The 22385-nt window shown below is 35.9% G+C and overlaps 1 protein-coding gene across 1 annotated transcript in view; it reads right to left on the bottom strand.

The window, feature by feature from the left end:
* The window catches only part of LOC123559692 (uncharacterized), an 87961-nt gene that overhangs the window by 46526 nt on the left and 19050 nt on the right, over positions 1-22385 (bottom strand). Inside the window, exons 13-42 of the mRNA XM_053516805.1 lie at positions 22197-22369; positions 21600-21767; positions 21081-21203; positions 20318-20443; positions 19455-19598; positions 19150-19266; positions 15510-15767; positions 14682-14810; positions 14235-14360; positions 13737-13862; positions 12939-13070; positions 12359-12610; positions 11997-12116; positions 11270-11389; positions 10850-10978; positions 9808-9936; positions 9389-9655; positions 8702-8962; positions 8004-8126; positions 7304-7558; positions 6633-6914; positions 6126-6158; positions 5622-5743; positions 5138-5208; positions 4364-4518; positions 3893-4007; positions 2471-2626; positions 1560-1762; positions 996-1066; positions 671-691 (exon numbers count right to left, since the gene is read on the bottom strand). Of these exons, the coding sequence (XP_053372780.1) occupies positions 671-691; positions 996-1066; positions 1560-1762; positions 2471-2626; positions 3893-4007; positions 4364-4518; positions 5138-5208; positions 5622-5743; positions 6126-6158; positions 6633-6914; positions 7304-7558; positions 8004-8126; positions 8702-8962; positions 9389-9655; positions 9808-9936; positions 10850-10978; positions 11270-11389; positions 11997-12116; positions 12359-12610; positions 12939-13070; positions 13737-13862; positions 14235-14360; positions 14682-14810; positions 15510-15767; positions 19150-19266; positions 19455-19598; positions 20318-20443; positions 21081-21203; positions 21600-21767; positions 22197-22369 (4507 nt within the window). The remainder of the gene's footprint in view (positions 1-670; positions 692-995; positions 1067-1559; positions 1763-2470; positions 2627-3892; positions 4008-4363; positions 4519-5137; positions 5209-5621; positions 5744-6125; positions 6159-6632; positions 6915-7303; positions 7559-8003; positions 8127-8701; positions 8963-9388; positions 9656-9807; positions 9937-10849; positions 10979-11269; positions 11390-11996; positions 12117-12358; positions 12611-12938; positions 13071-13736; positions 13863-14234; positions 14361-14681; positions 14811-15509; positions 15768-19149; positions 19267-19454; positions 19599-20317; positions 20444-21080; positions 21204-21599; positions 21768-22196; positions 22370-22385) is intronic.

Here is a 22385-nt window from a genome sequence, read left to right on the forward strand (position 1 = left end):
AAAGTTCAACCTTGTTAACTAAAATATAAAATACTATTATGGCGGGAAATTGAATATATATGAACACAGTAGAACACATAACATCCTTCAGTCATTTCCAAACGGCACGAGCAAGGAATCACTGTGCATCACAGTTTTAGCGTACTGGCTAGAGAACCTCCAGAGGTATACATATTTTTGTCGGTATCGCTCTGTTTATAAATACTTATATTTCTATGCACTCTGGTGTCTGTATTGTAATATATCTTGATATAAATGCGTCTATAAAATCTTCCTGAAATACAAATATAATGAAAAGGCTGTAGAATTGCACACTGCACTACAAACAGATTTCCAAAATGTCTCAATAAGTTGAGGTAGGTTACCGTAATATTTGTATGTGCGCATGCCCGGCCGGAAGCTAACCTGGTAACAAGGTAACCTACCTCCTTAAACGATGTATTTTAATGATAAAATGTGCAGTTTAGTATCGGTTATTCTGTTTTAAAAACTTACAATCAATATGTGGAGATATCTCGACAAGATAGCAGATTAAGTACTATTGCCTTTCAAATATCCAAATGTCAAGTAACAAAGATGCACGCGATTCTTTACAAAACAAAAGAGACACAGAAAAAAAACAGATGAAATATTCTGTTACCTTTCGTTATTCAAATCCTCTTCGATCAACCTTTGGTCTTTGAATTTCATACTGAAAACACCGCAAGTTGTTTAGATTAAATGATATTACCAATTTGTAACGTCCGTACATTGTAACGTGCGTACGTTGTAATGCGTGTACGTCATAATAAAAAATCCAAATTATGGGTAACAAAAACTTAAGTTCTCATTAATATGTAGTAAGAATGTTTCCAGTCAAAGTGACTGTTTAATATATAAGCGTTTTCTTAAGCTTTGAAACCATTACTCAACACAGAAAGTCATTTGTTACATTAAGGTTTACGTTCTCCTTAGCAATTGGTACATAATTCCTTCATATCTCAAATAATACCAACCTTTTCATTTGGTCCTATATAGTTGTACATAAAATCCCAGGAAAAATTGTTAGGAGCATTGCTATAATAAGCTGAAATGTAAAAAGAATAGCAAATTGTTTTAATTGGAAACGTCAGCCTTAAATCCCTGATGGTGCGTTTCAGTTCTTAAATACTACAAACAAATTATCCCAAATTTTTCGTACATTGGATGAACGTTATTTTATTTCAATGTTATAGCAGAAAAAGTTCTTATAAAATCTATAAACAGTGTTTATATAAGAGAAATACATTGCCAAGATATAATAATAAAGGGAGGTAATTTGTGATCCAGCGGTGCGTCGAGCTAAACATGCAAACCAAAGGTCCGCTCCCGAAATCGAAAACTTCAACCAGAAGAGCCAGTTAAGAACAAGGAGAATATTCTGAAAGTCGAGCGTCCTACATATCAAAAATTTAAAATTCGTATCATTTTTTTTTGTCCCAATGAATCTCCATTATTGACAATCGAGGCCGACTATAAATCAATATTTAAGACATGCGCAAATAATATGTTTGGAACACTATAACACATAAAATAAGTACCTTCGTCGTCTTCTACAACGGGATAGGTTTCTCCACGACGCCTTCGTCGTCGTTTCTTGTCACGAATTTCGTCTGTAGATGATGATGTTATAGTAGATTGGTCATCCCAATTGTATGGTATATATACGGGGTCATTTCGTCCAATCGTGTTGATCTTGGTTGGCATAACGGTTGGGAAGAAACCACCCCGGTCTAAAGTTTGTCTGAAAATATTTTAAGAAATATTTTTAAATTTTTGAGAAGTACCGGTACAATTACATGGAGACTGCTTGACACTCCTTGTTTTCTTATCTATATATTCACTAAATGTTTTGTATAGAAAGAGGAAAAACGTTTATTTTCAAATAAACAACATTAGTTGCGGCCCTTTCCGTGAGACGGCACTCGTGACGTCATTCGCTCAAAACATGAACAATATGGCGTCGTCTGAAAACACAGTCTTGGACAACAAAATTTCAGTTTTAAAACTAATATTTCTGACAGTAAAATTTATATGACATTCTTCCAGATTTCAGATTAAAGTAAAAATGAGGAATTAGTTTTATCAGAAGGCGAATTACGATTCAACTTGAACGGGTCTTTTTTGGCTATTATATATAGGTCTTGAAAAAAAATCGATATCCTGACATTTATTTTTATTTCCTGATACTAATGGTATTCAAAACCTCTTATTTTTGTTGCAAACTACAGTAGAATGTAAATATAAGGAGTGAGTGCGTTTACACAGATATAAACAACTTTGAGACTTCTGCATAAACAACTTTGAGACTTCTGGCATCATCCAAGAATCGGAATTGACTATACGCTGATATATACGTTTAACATTTGCTAAAACACTATGTAATGTGATAAACCATCATGACTGAACACATATTTAGCACACATATTGAATCCGTCAGTTTTTTTTATACCTATCAAATTCACTTGATCTGTATCCATATCTATGATGTCTGTTTCTTTTGGTGACGTATAGAATACACACAGCTATAATGAGTACAGCTATGAAAAACAGAGGTATTCCGACTCCTAAACCTATAACCAATGCAAAGTTGTCTGTTGTTTTCACCCTGAAAAGATTGAAAAAACAAGCCTGACTGTTTTGTCATATGAAATGCTACATTACAATTTTTTTTATTCTTTTAGATACACCAACACTGCTGAAATCCCACAGGTAAGAAGCACAAGGTATGGTCTCAAATCTTTCCGTTCCGCGGCACCCAGACTCTGGAACTCATTACCCCAACATTTCAGAGATGTTACGGGACTAAATCAGTTCCGAAGTCTGATTAGCTCGTGGGACGGGCAGAGTTGTAGATGCTTTTGTTGCTCGAATTAAATTATTTTTGTTATTTTTCAGTTTTGTTTTTCTTGCCCTCTGTCAACCAATATGGTTTTTTTTCTAGTGTGCTTAGTATTATGCATGTGCTGTTTGCTTTGTTCTTGTTGCTCTCATATAATTTCTGTTATGTTCACTCCTGCTTTTTCCGCCCTCTGTCAAACATGTTGTGTTTAGTTTTCACATTATTATTCATGTGCTGATTGCTTGTATTTAATTATGCACGTTTTAGTTGCTCAGTGCTTTGCTTTATTTTTTAGTCTGTAGCATGTTTTGTCTGCTCTTAAATAGAGTTTCTTTTATTGACTTCTGAAATACAGCTGTTAATCAGTCCATAACAAATCTGATTTGATGTGGTAGATGTCTTAAACCATTTTCTAAAAACGCATTAGTGTTCTTTTTTCAGTTCAGTGTTTTACCATCTATTTGCTTTTAACTAGCTTTTAGCCTAGGCCAAGATTAACAGATGCATTTCAGGTTTAACCAATTTGTATGTATAACTCATGTACTATTTATAAACTTGATTTGCTAATGTTGTGACTCTTTTAATAGGTACATTTTTATTATGTTATTAAATATACTATTTGTTATTTATGTCGGTCAATAGCTATACATAGCTAATGTTGTCTGTATATTTAACACCGACTTTAAATAAAATTTGTATCTTGTACCTCTTGTATCTTAACACATTGTGCCATGCAAATAGTTGGGTATTGTTTTGCCGTACCAAACAGCATTTACTGGGTTTGTTTTTTTTTCTGTCAAACAAACGAACATTATTCTGTTTAGTTTATCATATAAACGTTTTAAAAATACAGAACACCCATTAGTTATGCCCAGGACCTACAATTTTTACAAAGCATACTTCCCTACCAGTTGACATATATATACAGTCAGCCCCCGGTACAACGACTATATTTGTTGCCGGTCTTTTTTGAACACGCGTCAACTTGAATAATAAATTGAGCAACATGAAGCCACGAAAGTGAAAGCTTACCTGCATATAGGCTGGCCATTTTCAATGACACATTCTTCGTCGCCTATACACTGTCCATTAGCTTCGGCTAAAGCAATACACTTGATAACTGTTTCTGTGGCTGTTTGCGGATCAACTGTAGTATGAACATACAAGATTACTCCATGACAGAACAGATATTTCAACGAAAACAGGAAGAATAACAGTTTTAAATATTTAACAAGAGAAAAGAAAACTCAACATAAGTAAATACGCATTCTAGTGCACGCTTAGCGATTTAAACTTCAATACTGTCTTTATAGAGTACTTTAGCCTCTGATAAAACAACGCTGGCAAAGAGGAAAAATAACTCTCTCGGAAAAGAGATAGATACAACTAACATAATAAATTAATAACATATTCTTGGAGGACACTAACCTCTTCAGATTGACATATTTCAGTTGTCATGGTTGTGACTCCTTTAGAAAGGTTAAAATGTGAATGTGTACATACCGGATGTCGTTCCAACACGCAGTTGTGTAGCGAACGTGCTCTGTCCGAAGATATCAATTGGTGTTCCACGGAAACCATATACAGCTTTAGAGAAATCTTTCTTTGCTGCATCTGTGTTAGCTATCAGCACTATGAGGTTGGCGTCAAGACTTCCCCTGTGAAAATAAATGTTTAACTCGTTCTATGCATTTTTCAGATTCACTACACGTGGCCTGTTTTTTTTATAATACTAGATCTTTTTTAATGCTCTTTACATATAATTTAACTTTACAAACTATAGATTATTGCTTTTTTTGTTTCTTGCTAGAAATCTACTTTGACTTTGTTTGTTATATCAGTCTTTTATTTTTCTTAATGCATCACGGATTAACGGAACATCTGCACTTACTTGTATATCATCATTAACTGGATAAGCAAAACATGCATTGTAAGTAAAAACTGATTTAGCAAAACTTACGGCGACAATATCCATTTAAAACGCACGCACAAAATGGCAGTATTAATTTACAATGCAAGCTGATATGTAATATTTCAACATTCTAGTTTGGTGCAAAATAAAATCAAACAAGGGCCCTTAACCCTGCAGTGCTTAGACTAATCCTGAAAATAGTCACACAACATATGCATCAAGATTCATTAGAATTTCTTTGAACTTAGTTCGAGTTGCAGCGTTTGGTGTTACAGACATACCAATCGGCTGCACTGCCCGCAAAGATTTAATCCACCAATCGGGTATATTAAGCCCTATTTCTGTGACTCAATATTTGTACTTACTCAGCAACTAAATACACCTTGACCGCCTGGAGATTCGTACTTTCCATGATACCCTCAAAATATTGCGTAAGCTGGAAAGAAAAAGAAGGCATTTATTAATATTATTTTACATTTATAGTTTCAGAATAAACCTATCAGAAAAAAGAATTATATAGACAATTTACTATCAAAGAAAACATACGGAAGAGCATTAGTGCCAGGTGTATATTATCTATCAACTCGTAAATTCACGATACTTCCTTGAAATTTAGAGACTTTTATCTGAAAATTTCAAATTAAAATCACCGCTCAGATTTCGACTGAAATATTTCAATCGTCTTTTAATCGAAAGTTGGATGGTGTTCCCTGAAATTTTACTGACTAAATAGCGAACAGTGCAGACCATGATCAATCAGCCTGCAAGGGCGTGCAAGGTGATCATTGTCTGCACTGACCGCAAAGGCAAATTTACTTGCCGCCAGCAGGCTAAAGGTTAAAAGCTTACCGCACGTTCTGTTTCGGCCTTGTATTCGGCATTGGTCAGCTTTATGGTCAAGTTGGCACTCAGTGATACTGTATCAACGCTTAGATTCAGACTCACAAACATGTCAATTCCAACCGCATCCGCTGTAAAACAAGAACAGTTTTCTTGACTATTGTAATTTGAGAAAAATCACAAATGAGAATTAAATGAATATACTGTCTAATTGTATAATTGCGTATATTCAATGACAGGGGGTAGACACGAGAGTACCAAGGCAAACGAGTTTCTCCCATGCACTTTTGATAAAAATATTATTTTGAAAGAAAAAAGTATTTTTGGTCTAAAATTCCCCAGACGAATTTAGTGAGTTGCAGACTTGTTATATTTATTTTAAAAATAGTATCGAAAAATATTTTCTGTGCAGCAGTAAAATCATCAAACAGGTAAGTTCAAATCTTCTTTGAGCCAGTTCAATTTTAAGGGCCAATTCTTATTGTCTAAGTTCGAAGAGAAGCTGTAACTAACCTGGTACTGGCACACTTGTCACATTTACACTACCTGAAAGATAAAACATTAGATTCATAACCGTAAATAATAATAATGTTCATTTAGAAATAAGATTTTATTATTAAACTGATAATTCTAAAAACCATTCCATACTCCACTGTCCTAAAAGTACTTAGATGCAGTCAAAGATGTTTTAATAATGTCTATAATTGGCTAAACATAATCTACAACTGTCTAATACAATTATATAACTAACACTGTTGGACTGGATGCAGAGGGGAACTAAATTCACTGGTGTTCTCACTGTGAGAAAATGTGCGTTTGCTGAGAAGCTATTCAGGTGAACACAAGTTATTAAAGCAAGAAGTAAACTACAACACAACCTTTGCTGACGACACCTAATATGAGTCGAAGAGCATCACATGAACCAGCAAAAAGTTTAAAACAGCCCGATGTGCGTAGTAGATTGACAATAACCTACATATACGGAAAGTTTTTTTTACATGTATTTATCTGGTAACTTACTAATTTCACACGTTCCATCTTGATTTCTATCAAAGCCCAAGAAACAGGAACATTCATAACCACCGTCTAAATTATGACAGCCTTGGCTTGGTTTGTCCTTGCACAAATTCGAATCTGCGGCGCACTCGTCTACATCCGTCTGGCATCTGTTTCCGGTCCATGTAGCCTTGCATTCGCATTTGCCAGTTATGTGATTACAAGACTGATTGACATTTATTGCATTTGCATCAACACAATCGCAAGGTGTTCCGCACGAATCTCCATGGCCATTGTTGCTGCAAGCTGGAAATAGAGAAATCGCCATTTATTTATTTATCCGGTAGACCCATCCGGGATAAAACCTATCCGTACACCATTCTAGTTATTTTTGTGACATACTAGTATTCTGTAATGCTCTTCGGTAGCGTCTGTTTGGAGCTTTTTCATTCTCAGCGGTTGTACAGAATAACTGGTACAATGTTTTGTTATTGTTTAATCAGTATCTTAATTCTATAATTTCTTACTTATTGTAAAACATGTAAAGATAGGTGGCCAAAAATAATTAAGGAAAATGAACATAGCCACTGTGACGGATTCAATATCTTATTTCCTGCTTCCTTTCGTAAAGACAAAAACTGAATTTACATTTAATGTATAACTCTCAATTTTGCTATGAGGCAAACAAAACTTACAGATACACGAATCACCGACGCTCTGATATCCTACTGCACATGCGCACGTGAAATTTCCTTCAGTGTTTGTGCAAACAGCATTAGCCACGCAGTTATCAGTCCCTAGTGCACATTCATCCACGTCTTGTCCGCAGTCGTCACCTGTCCAACCTTGCTTGCACACACAGCCAACAGCCGGATCGCACCTTACCGTGTTCGTCCCGTTGCAGGAGCAGCTATTTACACACTGTTCGCCCCAAGTATTGGCACCGCAAGCTACAAATACATAATTGTTATATCAAATGCCATTTACCACAAAGAGAGTCAGTGACGTAGTAGTTAGCAGGCTTAAACATTGGCTTGCAATTGACCTCCCAACTAGTGTCCAGTCAGTTTCAGTCTAAATGATGTGATGGTAAATATGACACCTGCCACGCGCTCAACCGGAAATACACTGCTGTATTCAATCCGGGTTGAGTGGAATCTTTCGACGGTTTTCCCTGCTATATACGAAACCTTTTACGTTGTTATTAAGCTAAGTGTGGTGATCTAGTTGGGGTGAGAAATAAAAGAAACAAGAGTAAACTTGTCGGTATACTTAGAATTAATTTTGGTGAACACATAATTTATAAGTATAATGCGATACACTACACAGCTACACCACTTGAAACTATGTTTATTATAAAGAATGTTTAAGATATTGTTGATATATCAAACTTACGTGTACATGTTGTGGTTCCAGTATACCCGGCTGAACAAGCACACGTGAAACTTGGCACCGCGTTAACACATTTCTGCCCTGGATCCGTGCAAGTATCGGTCCCCAATAGACACTCATTGTTATCTGAAAAGCATTTTAATGTTTTATGAACAATTTTTGTCAACAAGTGGCTAATTAACCTCGCACTTGAAAATCAATCAAAGTCATAACGAGCTGAATAGTCTTGCTTTTTGTTTTGGGTTTAACGCCATTTTTCAACAGTACTTCAGTTAAGTAACGGCGGTGGTCTTTCTTTTAATAATCAGCTAAATGATCGGGTCGTTACTCGAGAAACATCTTAAAACGGTACGACAGTAGCTCTTTGATCCATTTTTGAGCGACTGCTGTACAAAAATTTTAGACTCAGGAGGTATTTTGACAAATTGAATGTTGTTCTGAGTTTCATAAAAGCACTAATAAAGCTTTTAACAACTGGACAAGAACTTTAAATGATTCAGACACAAACATATTTGGCACATATCTTTTGAGAAAAAAACATTATTGAATTATGTGGATAATACATAATTTCTATTAACTTATTCACTAATGGTATCCTTGACACTAAAATACATTATTATTTTTTTTTGTTGCTTTGTATTTCCTATACATTGTTTACGTTATTAAAGAGATAAACACTGCCCAAACATTGGTGGTCTTACCTATGCAAACGTTTTCACTATTCACTGTGTAACCGTCGATACAGGAGCATGTGAAAGATCCACTGGTGTCACTACAGGTCTTTAAAGTATCATTACAAATATTTGCCGTCTGGCATTCATCAATGTTTTCGCTACACGTGCTTCCGGTCCAGCCGCTTGCGCATGTGCAATCACCGTTGATCTTATCACAAACATCAGTGTTGGCGGCAATACATGCACATTCCTGTGCGCAGTTTACTCCATAGTGTCTTGAGTCACAAGCTGTAAAGGCAAGTGCATAACAATGACTTATAACATTGTATACCTTGATACATTCACGTTGATAGAAACCATATATTCACTCAGAAATAAATTTATATCCTTTTTGATGTTAATCAAGTAGTGTGCAAGTTTCGTACATCGAGTGTTTACACACATGAAACTTTGTGTATATAAGGCCATAAAAGCACTTTTCTTAGCTAGTTTCAGGCCATTTTCATCACGTACAATTTTTCATTTTATATACTTTTTGTCTGACAATAACTTCTAAGACAAGAGTTATTTATGCAACTTGCAATGAAACATTTGACTGAAAAGATGGACAATAATACTTGTAAGTATGCAATAACAACCTTACAACACGCTGTCCCATATATTTTGTGTTTAAAAAAAGATGAAGAACTTTATCATTTATCTTTTTGCCCATACCTGAACAAGTACCATCCCCTGCCTTTAGGTAACCCGTGCTACAAACGCACGTGTAAGATCCGTCGTTGTCCACACAGGCCGAATTTGGCGGACAGGGCTCAGTCAATGTGCTACATTCGTTGATATTAGTAGCGCACGTAGTGCCTTCCCAGCCAGGATTACACGTGCACGAGCCATTCACGTTGTCACATGACTTCGTGTTGCTATTAGCGATCTCACATGCACATGTTTCGGTACAATTGTTCCCATATGTACCCTCTTCGCAAACTGAAACAAAAAAAGAAAAGAAAATAGAACTCTTCAGATTTTGAATCAAATCATATATCATTTTAGTATTTTTCGTGACAAAAGCCAAAGAAGTATTTTTATAGTTCTTTGCAAAAGCTTAAAAACGGCCTAAAATATGAAATATAACTTACCAATACACGTCTGCTCGTCCGCGTCCAGTTTGTAACCAGCTTGGTTACAAGAACAGGAGTAGCTTCCGGGCAATTCTGTGCACTTCTGGTTACAGTTGTTCAAGCTAGCATCGGAACACTCCTTTATATCTAAAGAACAAAAGAATGATATAATATATCAATAGATGAGAATACAGATATATGCAATGTAAAAGTACCTGGTGAAAGTAATAAAAATATATATCTATAAACATATGCTAGAAATGTGAGAACCCTCGAGCAAAACGTAAAATATGCAAATGATTAAACATAATATATATTTTGACGAAAGAAAGTTAATAGCGGCTCCCCCCTCCCCCTCCCCCCTGCAGTTTTAACATTACCCTGCGCCCTCGTGATATAATTCCTTTGCATTTGAACTCCAAACGACAAATCACTTTTTGGGGGTAAAATTTCGGTTGATAAGCACGACTGTCGAAAATGTAAAGACGACAAACAAACTAGATAAAGAAAAATTCGCAAAAAAATGTAGGAGCATTAGATGATGCCAATAGTATTGATAACGAAACAGAAGACATTGAAAACATCTGCAATTATAGGGCAAATGAGCTTGATAAAAACCAAATACAGTTCACCATAAACTTGTATGACATATGAAAATTAAGTTCAAACAAAAAAAGGGCATGCAAATAAAGTACGATATACATGGAGCAGAAAGATGATAAAGGCATAAGAAACTCAGTCCAATTGCAATTGAAGTGAAAATATACTAAATATTTTTTTTGCTCGATATTGAGTAAAGCTTCGAGATTATTTGAACCAGTCTTGAATCTGCTTCCTGAAAAACACAGGACTAGCGTCATGTGATACTTGAAGGTGTGGTCTCAATCCTATAGTGGCTCCTTCAAGTTTAAGATACAATGAATAGTATATGAAAACAACTTTATTCAAATTTATAAGATCTGAATTCAGTGAATAAAAAAATGCTTTATCATCAGTAATGTGTACTTCTGACAATACTCGATTGAATATATTAAAATGATCACAGATTGGAAGTACCTACCAACGCATGATGTAGTGGAACCGGTATCGAAAACATAACCTGTCTTGCACGAACAGGTGTCATTTCCATTCACTTGTGCGCATATGGCACCGCCACTACAAAAGTTGGGATCTGCGCATGCGTTAATAGCTGTAATAGATAACAGAGAAATATTTTACACGTTTGAATTTATTATAAAGTAAACTATTTTTTTTTTATAAAAGACATCAAACGACCGACCGTTCCTTACTGCTCTGGTCCACGGTTATTATATATTACGAAAGTTACATTTCTTTGCAGATTATTTTCTTTCTTATGTGTGCTTGAGTATATTTGCTACTGGACATGAAATTTTTGATTTTGTTAAATATTGACAGGTATTTTTACAATAAGCTGTTAAAAAAATGACATAACAATAAAAGTGAAAAATAAGTCACGTACCAGAACAAGTCCTCTTGTCCTCGTTGAGTTGGTAGTTGTCTGGACATGAACATCTATAACTTCCTATCAAGTTTGTACAAATCTGTTCACATCCATGCGCACCTTCACACTCATTGATGTCTGCAAGTATAAGGAAAACAATTTTCTTTACAATTCGTATATTTCTCATAAAAATCAAAAAAATTAAAACGTCATATGTACGTCATATGTCAGTATATTTTTTACCTATCATTGTTACTCATTTCAAGTTCATTTTAATCTACAAGTATAAATGAAATTGGCTTTTTGAGATGATGTAAATGTTCAAATTAATAAACAAGTACACATCTCTCTCTTCATATACATATTACTGCGATGTTCCTAATGGGACACCGTATTTTACATGAGAAACAATGTATGAGCAACATTCGAAATATTTGTATGTATGCGTTCAAGCTGAGTGAGGGTCCCCAAAATAATAAGCTCGGCTAAATGGGTCACCCCGATAACCAGAAACTTCTCTAGCTAACTAGTTTGACAAATTACATGAACTGACGTATTTGCGAGAAAAAAAAACCCAGATAAAATCTTCATAATTTATAAGCGTTTCTGAAGCTCTATTTAATCCATAAGGAGAAATCAAAGAGTTGTTGAAAGGAGAAGTTAGAAATATATATTTTATTTCAGTAATATATGTATGGCAGGAGGGAAAGAAAGGATTGCAGGAAGAATTTCAAGAACATCTTACCATTGCAACTGTTTCCATCCTGTACAAAGCCCACATTGCAGCTACAGTCAAAACTACCGTCCGTGTCGTCGCAAACCTGACTGCACGTGTTTAGTACTGGGTCGTTACATTCGTTGATGTCTTAAGATAGATAAAAGATATTTAGACATATATAAAATTAATAAGCACGTGTTTTCATTACGGCCCTATAACAGCTCTACAGTATGCCGTATACAGTATAAAAATATTTGAAAAAAAATGTTTGTTTGCAATAGAGCACTGATATATACATTTTATAGCTATAACAACAAATATCTAAACCTCACGTTCACATACCACATTTAAGAATATTTATATTCCTAAAACATCAATGTACTACTTACTTATGCAAGCTCCATTGCCGTCCTTCTCATAGCCGGATTTACACTGACATTCATAAGACCCTGGGGTATTCACACACTGCTCATTGGCGGCTTTGCAAACGTTGGTCTGGCACTCATCCTTGTCAGAATCACACTTGTCGCCGGTCCAACCGTCCTTACACACACAGCCAGTAACAGAGTCACAAGATGAAGCACCAACACCGCAGTCACATTTATTTGCGCAATTCACGCCGAACGTAAATTCATCACATCCTAAGGTGAACAATTGAACAATGGTTATTATCTTTACGAGTAAACGCCTTTTCTCTCTCAAATATTTCAGAGTATTTCAGTACTGTATAATCTTGCAATAGTTTTCTTTCGTTCTAAATCATAAGTATCAATACCACATTTTTATGAACCTTACAATATCATGTCATATTGTACAAAGAGGGGCCATTCCAGCCAATCAGAATTCAGCTATTTATAGTTCATAAAGTAATATTTTTATGAGTGACTAATATGTACAACTGAGAATATAATTATTTGCTCATGGTACTTGACAAAGCGAAACAAGCTATTTAATCGTTTTTGCAAATACCTGTGCATGTTCTTTGATCATTTTCCAGTCTAAATCCGGCCTCACAGGAGCACGTGTAACCACCATCTATATTGACGCACGAGGACTTCACAGAACACAGGTTTAATGTATTATTGTCACATTCGTTCACATCTGCATATAAATATTGTAATAAATTTCATGTGAATGTATAATTTAAACAAAATATCAATAATATTACAGAACTTATCATGGATTATACTTGTCTTGATATTCATATGCCGCAAATTAAAAATATCAAATTCCAGTTGCCTAAAACTTGTAAAATGTGTTATTTGTTCAAAGATGAAACACTTGTTACCTTATAATATGTAACAAAAATATACAGCATTTTGAAAAAACAACTTTTTTCTAACTTAAAGAATGTCTTTTTATTGTTACGCCCACGCTAACTCAGGCCTCGTTTTGGATCCTACAGATCAATATTATTAGTTACACAGCTTGTCGGTGACAGGATACGGGATATACGCTGTCGAGGAAATCCATATCAGGCGACAGCGAAGCTCGAGCCTGATATGGATTTTCGAGACAGCGTATATCCCGTATCCTGTCACCGACAAGCTGTGTAACGATTTTATCTTGCCGACTACCCTTTACTTACATGCTATAATCTAATATTTTGTAAATTAACAAAGCGGCAGCCATTCTTTAAATCAAAATTCATATCTGAAATGTACTAGCAGGATATGGAATATATCCTGTCTCCACGTGACGTCTATTGACCAATAGAAATGCAAGAAATTTGTAGGAGGCAAGATAAATATATGTAGCGCCACCTACCTATACAAGTCTGCTCATCGGTACCAAGATAAAAGCCGTTGCCACAAGAACAAACGGGAGCGTTGTTCACAACTGTGCAGATATCTGAACAGTTCTTTGAGGTAAAAGCCCTGCACACATCTTCCACTGAAATGAAACATAATATACTTGACCATCGGCAGCACTCCTACAATATTATGCAAGCCAATAAGAAATTACCTTTCATTTTCTTACATATTGCAGTTATCAGCCATAGTTAACTTTTTTAAAGAAAAATAATTCATCTTCAATAAATGTGTTTAGAGTTTTCAGAGTTCATTTACACACTGAATGAATTATCAAATGACCGTAACTGAATGTTCGAAATACAAATATCAACAGAACTGACGCGACTGTGTCAATACAAACACATATTTTTAGTTATTTTAAACAATACAATTTTCCCAACTATTCTGATAAAACCATTTTGTATAACACATGTATGTCAAAACGGCTGGGAAAAGCAGAACGACATCTTACATTTCTTGCATGTTTTTCTGTCTGCTGTCAGTTCATAGCCAGGATTACAGGCACAATTAAAACCTCCATCAATGTTCACACATATCTGCTCGCATCCAGAAGTTCCACCAGTACATTCATTTATGTCTGAAATAATATAGATATGAACAAATGTGCCTTGTTCTGAGTTGAAAAAAGAACATCTGTTAATGTGTCAATGATCAGAGCTTAAGGCATGAATGCACTAAATAGCTGGTCTTCTTTATTTAATATAAAACTGATTGTTTCCAATGGGTGCAGCACACATCGGGACTCATTTTAAATGTATGTAATTTACATTTTCTTGAAGAATATTCGCTGTGCTAAATAAAAATCAAGAGAAAAGTGGGGGTCATAATTCATACAAGAAAAATATTTTCATTCAAACACACAAACTGCAAAATGAGCATTTCAACTCGAACAACTTACCTACGCATTTGGTAGCGTCACTGGGATCGACATTGTAACCCGCATTACAACCACACGAATACCCACCGACCGTATTGGTACAAACTTGTTCACAAGAATTTGCAGTTATGTCAGAGCATTCGTCAATATCTAAAACAATTACGACACATACGTTAGAAAACTTATTTATTTTCATGGGCCTTGGAACAGAAACGTATTTAAAAACATGGACCTACAATTCGCTTGGCATGTTTTCAAGGTCTAGTTCAAATGTTTTCCGCCAAGCAGCTAAGAATGGCAGTACCAGCCATAGCATTATCAAAAATACTTTAAATGGCTCTAGAGCTAAAGATGATAAAAACACACACTCTGTAAGTTATTTTGCAATTTATCAATTTCGAAAATGTTAGGTATCCGAAGGCATCGTAGTATTCATATACTACGCTTCTTGTGGAAACTAATTTTACTAAAGACGTTCTGGTAGAAAATTTTATATTTTAGAAGTTTGTAAACAAGTAGAGGGACTGATTGTTATATTATCATTTTATGAAAGTATGAGTAGATCTATATATAATGTTAAAAAAGTTATTATCTTTTTACGTATGTATAGGAGTTTAGCCTATGTAAAACGCTCTGTGCAAAGAAAAAAAATACCATATTTACATATAAAATAAATTTTGTACGTGCCAAATTGAGGGCAAACCGTACATACCCAAATGAGGACACACTACACAGTCAACTGAGGACATACTGAGGACACGGTGGCAGCAATCTGAGGACACACAGTGCACAGCCAACTGAAGACAAACCGTATCAAGGAAAGCTATTTAAAATGCAGAAATAATTTACCTGCACATGTACTATCAGCTTGTTGCTGGAAACCATCCCGACAAGAACATGTATAAGAACCTCTGTTGTTTGTGCACACTTTGTCCACATCTCCACAAATGTTGGCATCCAAACACTCGTTCACATCCGAACCACAGTCAGAACCTTCCCATCCTGCATTGCATACGCAGCCACGTGCGGAGTCATACGTGGCATGCTGACCTTGACAGTCAATGATGTTCTGGACACAGTTCAAACCGTACGATGGAAACGTACATGCTAGAACAAATAGTTAAACATCCATTCATGGCATGTTCATAACAAGCAAATTCGATGAATTGGTATCCCCCGCCGAAAGGGTTTGTGGTGAAGAATGGCAAAAAGATATATCCGGCAAAAAGTGAAAGGATGTTAATAAGAAGCAAATAATTTCATTAGTCAAAATCAATTTAACAGAAAACAAATGTTTAACTAGAAAATGCTTTTGTAAAAAAGCGCATGTCTCCCCAAATGCAAAGTCCTATAGGCAAGAAGTCAATAGGGGTCAGGAGCGAAAGTCAAAGAGACACTGATGGTTGGCTGCAATAGGGATCATGTACTTGGCATGTCCAGTCATCCCGCTAAATTTCAACACTCCTGGCCTAGTGGTTCTCAAGTCACTGTTCAGGCTCCTGTGACCTTGACCTTTGATCAATGACCTCAAAATAAATAGGGGTCATCTACTCTGCATGTCCAATCATCCTATTAAGTTTCAACATTGTAGGTCAAGTGGTTCTCAAATTATTTCCAAAAAATGATTTTACATGAACAGGCCACTGTGACCTTGACCTTTAATTGACTGACTCCAAAATCAATAGGGGTCATCTACTCTGCATGTTCAATCATCCTATGAAGTTTCAACATTCTGGGTCAAGTGGTTCTCAAGTTATTGATCGGAACTGGTTATCAATGTTCAGGCCCCTGTGACCTTGACCTTTGACGGAGTGACCCCAAAATCAATAGGGGTCATCTACTCTTCATGACCAATCATCCTATGAAGTTTCAACATTCTGGGTCAAGTGGTTCTCTAGTTATTGATCGGAAATGGTTTTCAATGTTCAGGCCCCTGTGACCTTGACCTTTGACGGAGTGACCCCAAAATCAATAGGGGTCATCTACTCTTCATGACCAATCATCCTATGAAGTTTCAACATTCTGGGTCATGTGGTTCTCTAGTTATTGATCGGAAATGGTTTTCAATGTTCAGGCCGCTGTGACCTTGACCTTTGACGGAGTGACCCCAAAATCAATACGGGTCATCCACTCTTCATGACCAATCATCCTATGAAGTTCCAACATTCTGGGTCAAGTGGTTCTCTAGTTATTGATCGGAAATGGTTTTCAATGTTCAGGCCCCTGTGACCTTGACCTTTGACAGAGTGACCCCAAAAACAATAGGGGTCGTCTACTCCAGCAGCCCTACAACCCTATAAAGTTTGAAGGTTCTAGGTCAAATGGTTCTCCAGTTATTGCTCGGAAATGAAGTGTGACGTACGGACGGACGGACGGACGGAAGGACGGACAGGGCAAAAACAAGAGTATATAATAAATGTATGATACTTTTATCCTGACTAAAGAATTTATTTTGAATGGGATATGCTTACTGTAATAAGCTTAGCTTTTAAAATTAAATGCAGTTAATTGAAATGTGAGCTTGAAGTTTAACTGGAACGAAATATTGTCTTCGAGTGGTTTGGCACCAGGTGTTGCTGTGTAACATGTACATTTGAACTTAAAAGGATAGTTGTCCTTAAGAGAACACAGGTAAGAGATCTTGAACATGGCTGAGGGCAAGGTTTGTGCAGTCACAACTTAACATGTTGAAGGTTTGAACATTTAAAAAAAAAAAAAAGGAATGGAAATATATATATGTATATATACATATATGTATATATCTATTTTTTAGGGGGTGGGGGTGCAGGGGAACGGAAGAGGAAACAAAATTTCACATGTTGATTATAAATATTGATTGAAAATTAAACATGAAAAAAAGGGTAAAAGGGTGAAGTTGGTGGGGGGGGGGGGGGGCAGAGGATGCATGCTCAGTGGTGGGCATGACTGGGTGGAGAAGTGAGGTGGGGGAATGGTACAACTTGGAAGGTTTGAAAAAAATCTAAAATAAGACATGAAAAAAAAAATTTTGGGAGGGGGTGGGGGTGTGACCAAGGCAAGTGGGTGACCAGGTGTGGGTGCGCAACTTCACATGTTTATAATAAATGTTCACATAAAAGAATGAAAGAAATTTAATGAAATTCTGCCAAATGGTAAGTATATGTGGATTTTTAGACAATTAAAGGGCAATAACTCTGAAGTTACAAAAGAAATCCATACAAAATTGTCTGTGCACAACCACATTATAGTGCTCTAAATTCTGTTAAAGTTTCATAGTTCTAGGTCAAATATATCACACAATAAGTTACGATGCAGAAATTGCCATATCTATAGATCTATAGTACCCTATATAGTTAACACTAGAAACTTCTAAGGGCCATAACTCTGGTGTTACTTGGGCAATCTGTCTGAAACTTGATGGGCCCCATAACCTCATAGTGGTGAACATGTATATGAAGTTTGTTTGAAAAAAATCTAAAATAAGGAATTTTTTTTTTTTGGGGGGGGGGGGGGGGGTCGGGGGGAGGGGTGTGATCAAGGTAAGGGGGTGACCAGGTGTGGGTACACAACTTCACATGTTTACAATAAATGTTCATGGAAAAGAATAAAAGAAATTTAATGAAATTCTACCAAATGGTAAGTTTGTTATGTACAAATATATGGATTTTTATACAATTAAAGGGCAATAACTCTTAATTTACAAAATAAATCCGAATGAAATTGTGTGTACACAACCACATTATGGTGATCTAAATTCTTTTTAAGTTTCATAGTTCTAAGTCAAATATATCAAAAGTTATGATGCAGAAATTGCCATATTTATAGTACCCTATATAGTTAATACTAAAAACTTCTAAGGGCCATAACTCTGGTGTTACTTGGGCAATCTGACTGAAACTTGACGGGCCGCAAGAACTCATAGTGGTGAACATGTATATGAAGTTTTAAATAAATATTCCCAACCATTTCCTAGATATGGCTCCGGACGGACGGACGGACGGACGGAAAGACGGAAGGACGGACGGACGGAAAGACGGACGGAAGGACGGACGGACGGACGGACGGACAACGCAAAAAATATATCCATCCGACTTTCGTCGGGGGATAATAAGTATAGTAACAAACTGATATTATTATAGACTTTTATACATAAAAAGAGATCAAATTTAAATGCAAGGTATTTTTTTCCAAGCCTAATCGTATTCATAACTGTTAGGACTTCTATTTTCCTTCGTTAATATTAGTTAGATAGAGACCTGTCAAAAACCACGGACCCATTTAATGTAAAAATGAAAACCTACTCAGTATTTGTAGATATAAAATACTATATTGATTTTAAGACGGTGTGAGCGCTACTTCTGTACCTCTAAATTCTAAATGATTTTTTTTTTTTTTTTTTTTTTTTTTTTTTAAATATATTTGATTTTTTTTTGAAATTCTTTTATTATTCTGCTTGTTTTCTGATTTCTACTGAGAATACATTTTTTTTTATAAAAGCAGTATGCCGTACCATTGCACGTTACTTTATCTGCAGCAAGTTCGTAACCAATATAGCATTTGCACGTGTAACTGCCTTCAGTGTTTGTGCAGTCTTGAGAACATACACCCAAATCACACTCGTTTGTATCTGAAAGAAAAGGTGCAACATAAATGACTTAAACAGCAAGAAAGAAAAAGAACGTCTGTAGTTGAAACAGCGAAATTGTAGTATAAGACAAATGCAAAGATCCTTTTTTTATCAGGAATTTTGTCAAGTTGTTTGTCCACTTTTAGATTGAAACACACTCACCTTACAATTTTAAATACGAAACTAACCTGCACATGTATTGTCAGTTTCGTTAAGTGTGTAGCCAGCATTACAGAAACAGATTCCGCTAGCATTCTCGTCTACAGTACAACCATCAGCATTCTCACATCCGGCGCTCAGACAAGCGTCTTGTACAGTTGTGTCGGTAGCGTCTGTATACAAGATTGATAAGATATCAAAATTATGTCAGTGGAAAGCTTAACTGTTTGCAATATATCTTACTGAAGCGTTTTATGAAAATTTCTGAAGACAAAATACTCAAGGCCAATATAACAGCTCTTTTCTAGAGAAATTGCACAAAAGGCAAAAGTTCTGACGACATCATCGGATACCTTCGAATACAGTTGAAAAGCTGTAGTCAATCGGGAATATCAAATGATACACTGCATGCAGTGAAACTTGATTAACAGAAAGTTTTTCAGCTGCTGACTTTTTTTCATATACCGGTAACTTTTGGCAGTGACTTAAGAAATCAGATTACCCCAGCATGTTATTGCAATAAACATTTACAAAAATACGAAAAAGAAACATAAAAGACATGTGTTTTTTTAGCAAAGTATGTGATAAAGTTTGACCAACCTTCGAGAAAATAAGAGGTTATCAACGTGACATGAAAAGTGATAAGTGGCAACCAAATGTAACACAAACAAAATAACCTTATGGCATGGTATCGGCAAAAATATTCGAGAGTCACATTATTTTTTTCGTGGTTTATGTCTAACCAGCCCTACGTCTGCCCTACTTCAAAAGTTATAGACTATTACATTATGTTAACGTGCTACTTTTGTTTAGTAACGATTGAAATAAATTAGACTTTATTCTCTATTATAAGGCATTTCTTATTACTAGCAACTTGTAGGAAAATACTTGCCTATTTCACAAGCGGTGTTTGCCGCATTACGTTTATATCCAGTCTGACAAGAGCACGTAAAGCTACCGACATCATTAACACAAATCTGATCACAACCATCTGTTTCTTCATCACACTCGTTTATATCTGTAAATAATAACATTATCATACTTTATATCATATAAATAAATGATAAATGCGGGTAATACATTATCACAGATCGCCTCTAATCCAATTGTAAGTAACTTGAGGAGAACATGTCAGTATGGGTGTAGATTTTAGGGACACTAAAATTGACTGAAGGTCATTCCTCACAAAAATGGAATTAAACCCATTTCCAACAAACAAATAAATAATCAATGAAAGAACTCATTGGGATAGACTTAACTAATTGCCTATGAAGCTTACCGCTACACGGCGCTATGCCAGTATATAAAATGTAGCTGGAATCACCATAGCGTATGGTTACCTTACGTATTACCGTGTAAGTGTCCGGAATGTAACAGGAATCACAACCATAGCGCTGATTTCCGTTACATATAACCATGCTATAATGTCTAGAATGTGATTCACAGTCACAACGTAATATTATCAGTACTTATGACCATGTCAGCCTTAAGAATATGACTGGAATGACAAACACAACGTTAGCTTACCATTGCATGTGACCATGTAAGTGTCTACAATGTAACGGTAATCACATTCACAGTAAAAGCTTACCGTGACAAGTGACCATGTTAGAGTCTGGAATGTAACAAAAATCACAATTACACTTAAAGCTTACCGTTGCATGTGACCTTGTCAGTGTCTAGCCTGTAACCCAAATCGCAATCACATCTGAAACTTCCTGCAGTATTTACACATGTTCCGCCGGTACAAGGGTTGGTAGGTGTACACTCATCTATGTCTGCAATAAAGTTACATAAAGGACTCGACATTGTTTTCTATATTCACTATATAAACCTGCTCAAAAATCGCAAATGTAGACCATAGTACTCTAAGAGAAACGCAAGAGAGGTTGACGCTAAAGTAGGTATCTATTTTTTGTGTGAAACGTTCATCTTTTTTCAATAAAAAATAAATTCGTAAATTTCTTACCACATATGAAAGTTGCAAAAATATAGAATTTGTAAATGCAAAAAGCAAAGACAATTTATTCAGTAATTTAGCGCCCTGTTTAACATTACAGGCCTTGGAAAGGCTTAAGTTTTTTTCGAACGGCAGTACTGGCTAACTTTTACCCTGAACTTGGCCCTATTGCTACAGTTTATCTTTTATTGTACAGATTAGTAAAAAGAAATACCTGCACATTTTGCACCATTGCTTTCATATCCATTGGGACAGGCAGAGCAAGTATAAGCTGGTAAGTTTGGGTCAGCTTTGTTTGCATCGGCATTTGTGTCCGTACAATTCTGACCTTCGAAACACGGTGCGGCTGCACATCCGTCAAAATCAATTTCACAGTTATCCCCTGAAAGAAATATAGCGATGAAAAAGTAGCGGTGACAAATTTCTACAGCTCGTGCCAATCTGTCTATGTAATTTGAGGTGAAAATTTTAATTGTCATCATCATATGGACGTTATTTGATTTGTCGATTACCATGAGTCGCCTTTCCTTAGTCATATAATTCATAAGTTGTATTTTCTTTTTTTACGGAAAAATATTAGCTTAACATGACCAGGTGATATTACTTTCTATGTGGTTCTTCCTCATGCTATGATGTCTATTTACCAAGACAACCCTAGATATTGTCCCATAAATAGACATGAGACGTTGAACGGCCAACTTTAAAATGAAAAACTGTTGACTAGTGTTTGCATAGAACCATGCTGGAGGCACCCTATTTATTGCCACAGAGGTATTTATGTGTGGAGTCTTTGTGTAGTTGACATACTAACCTTCCCAATACTCATCGCACGTGCACAGAGCTAACTTGAAGTTGTCGAGTACGGTCCCTGTTTCTTGGAAGACTGTGAAATTGCATGCCCCGTGGGTAGAACATCCTTGACACAACACAATAGTTATTACTAGCTGAGGGGATACCACGCCCAAATTATCTGTGGCGACAAAGCTAGAAGAAGAAAAAA

The sequence above is a fragment of the Mercenaria mercenaria genome, chromosome 10 (assembly GCF_021730395.1).
Source record: "Mercenaria mercenaria strain notata chromosome 10, MADL_Memer_1, whole genome shotgun sequence".
Lineage (NCBI taxonomy): Eukaryota > Metazoa > Mollusca > Bivalvia > Venerida > Veneridae > Mercenaria > Mercenaria mercenaria.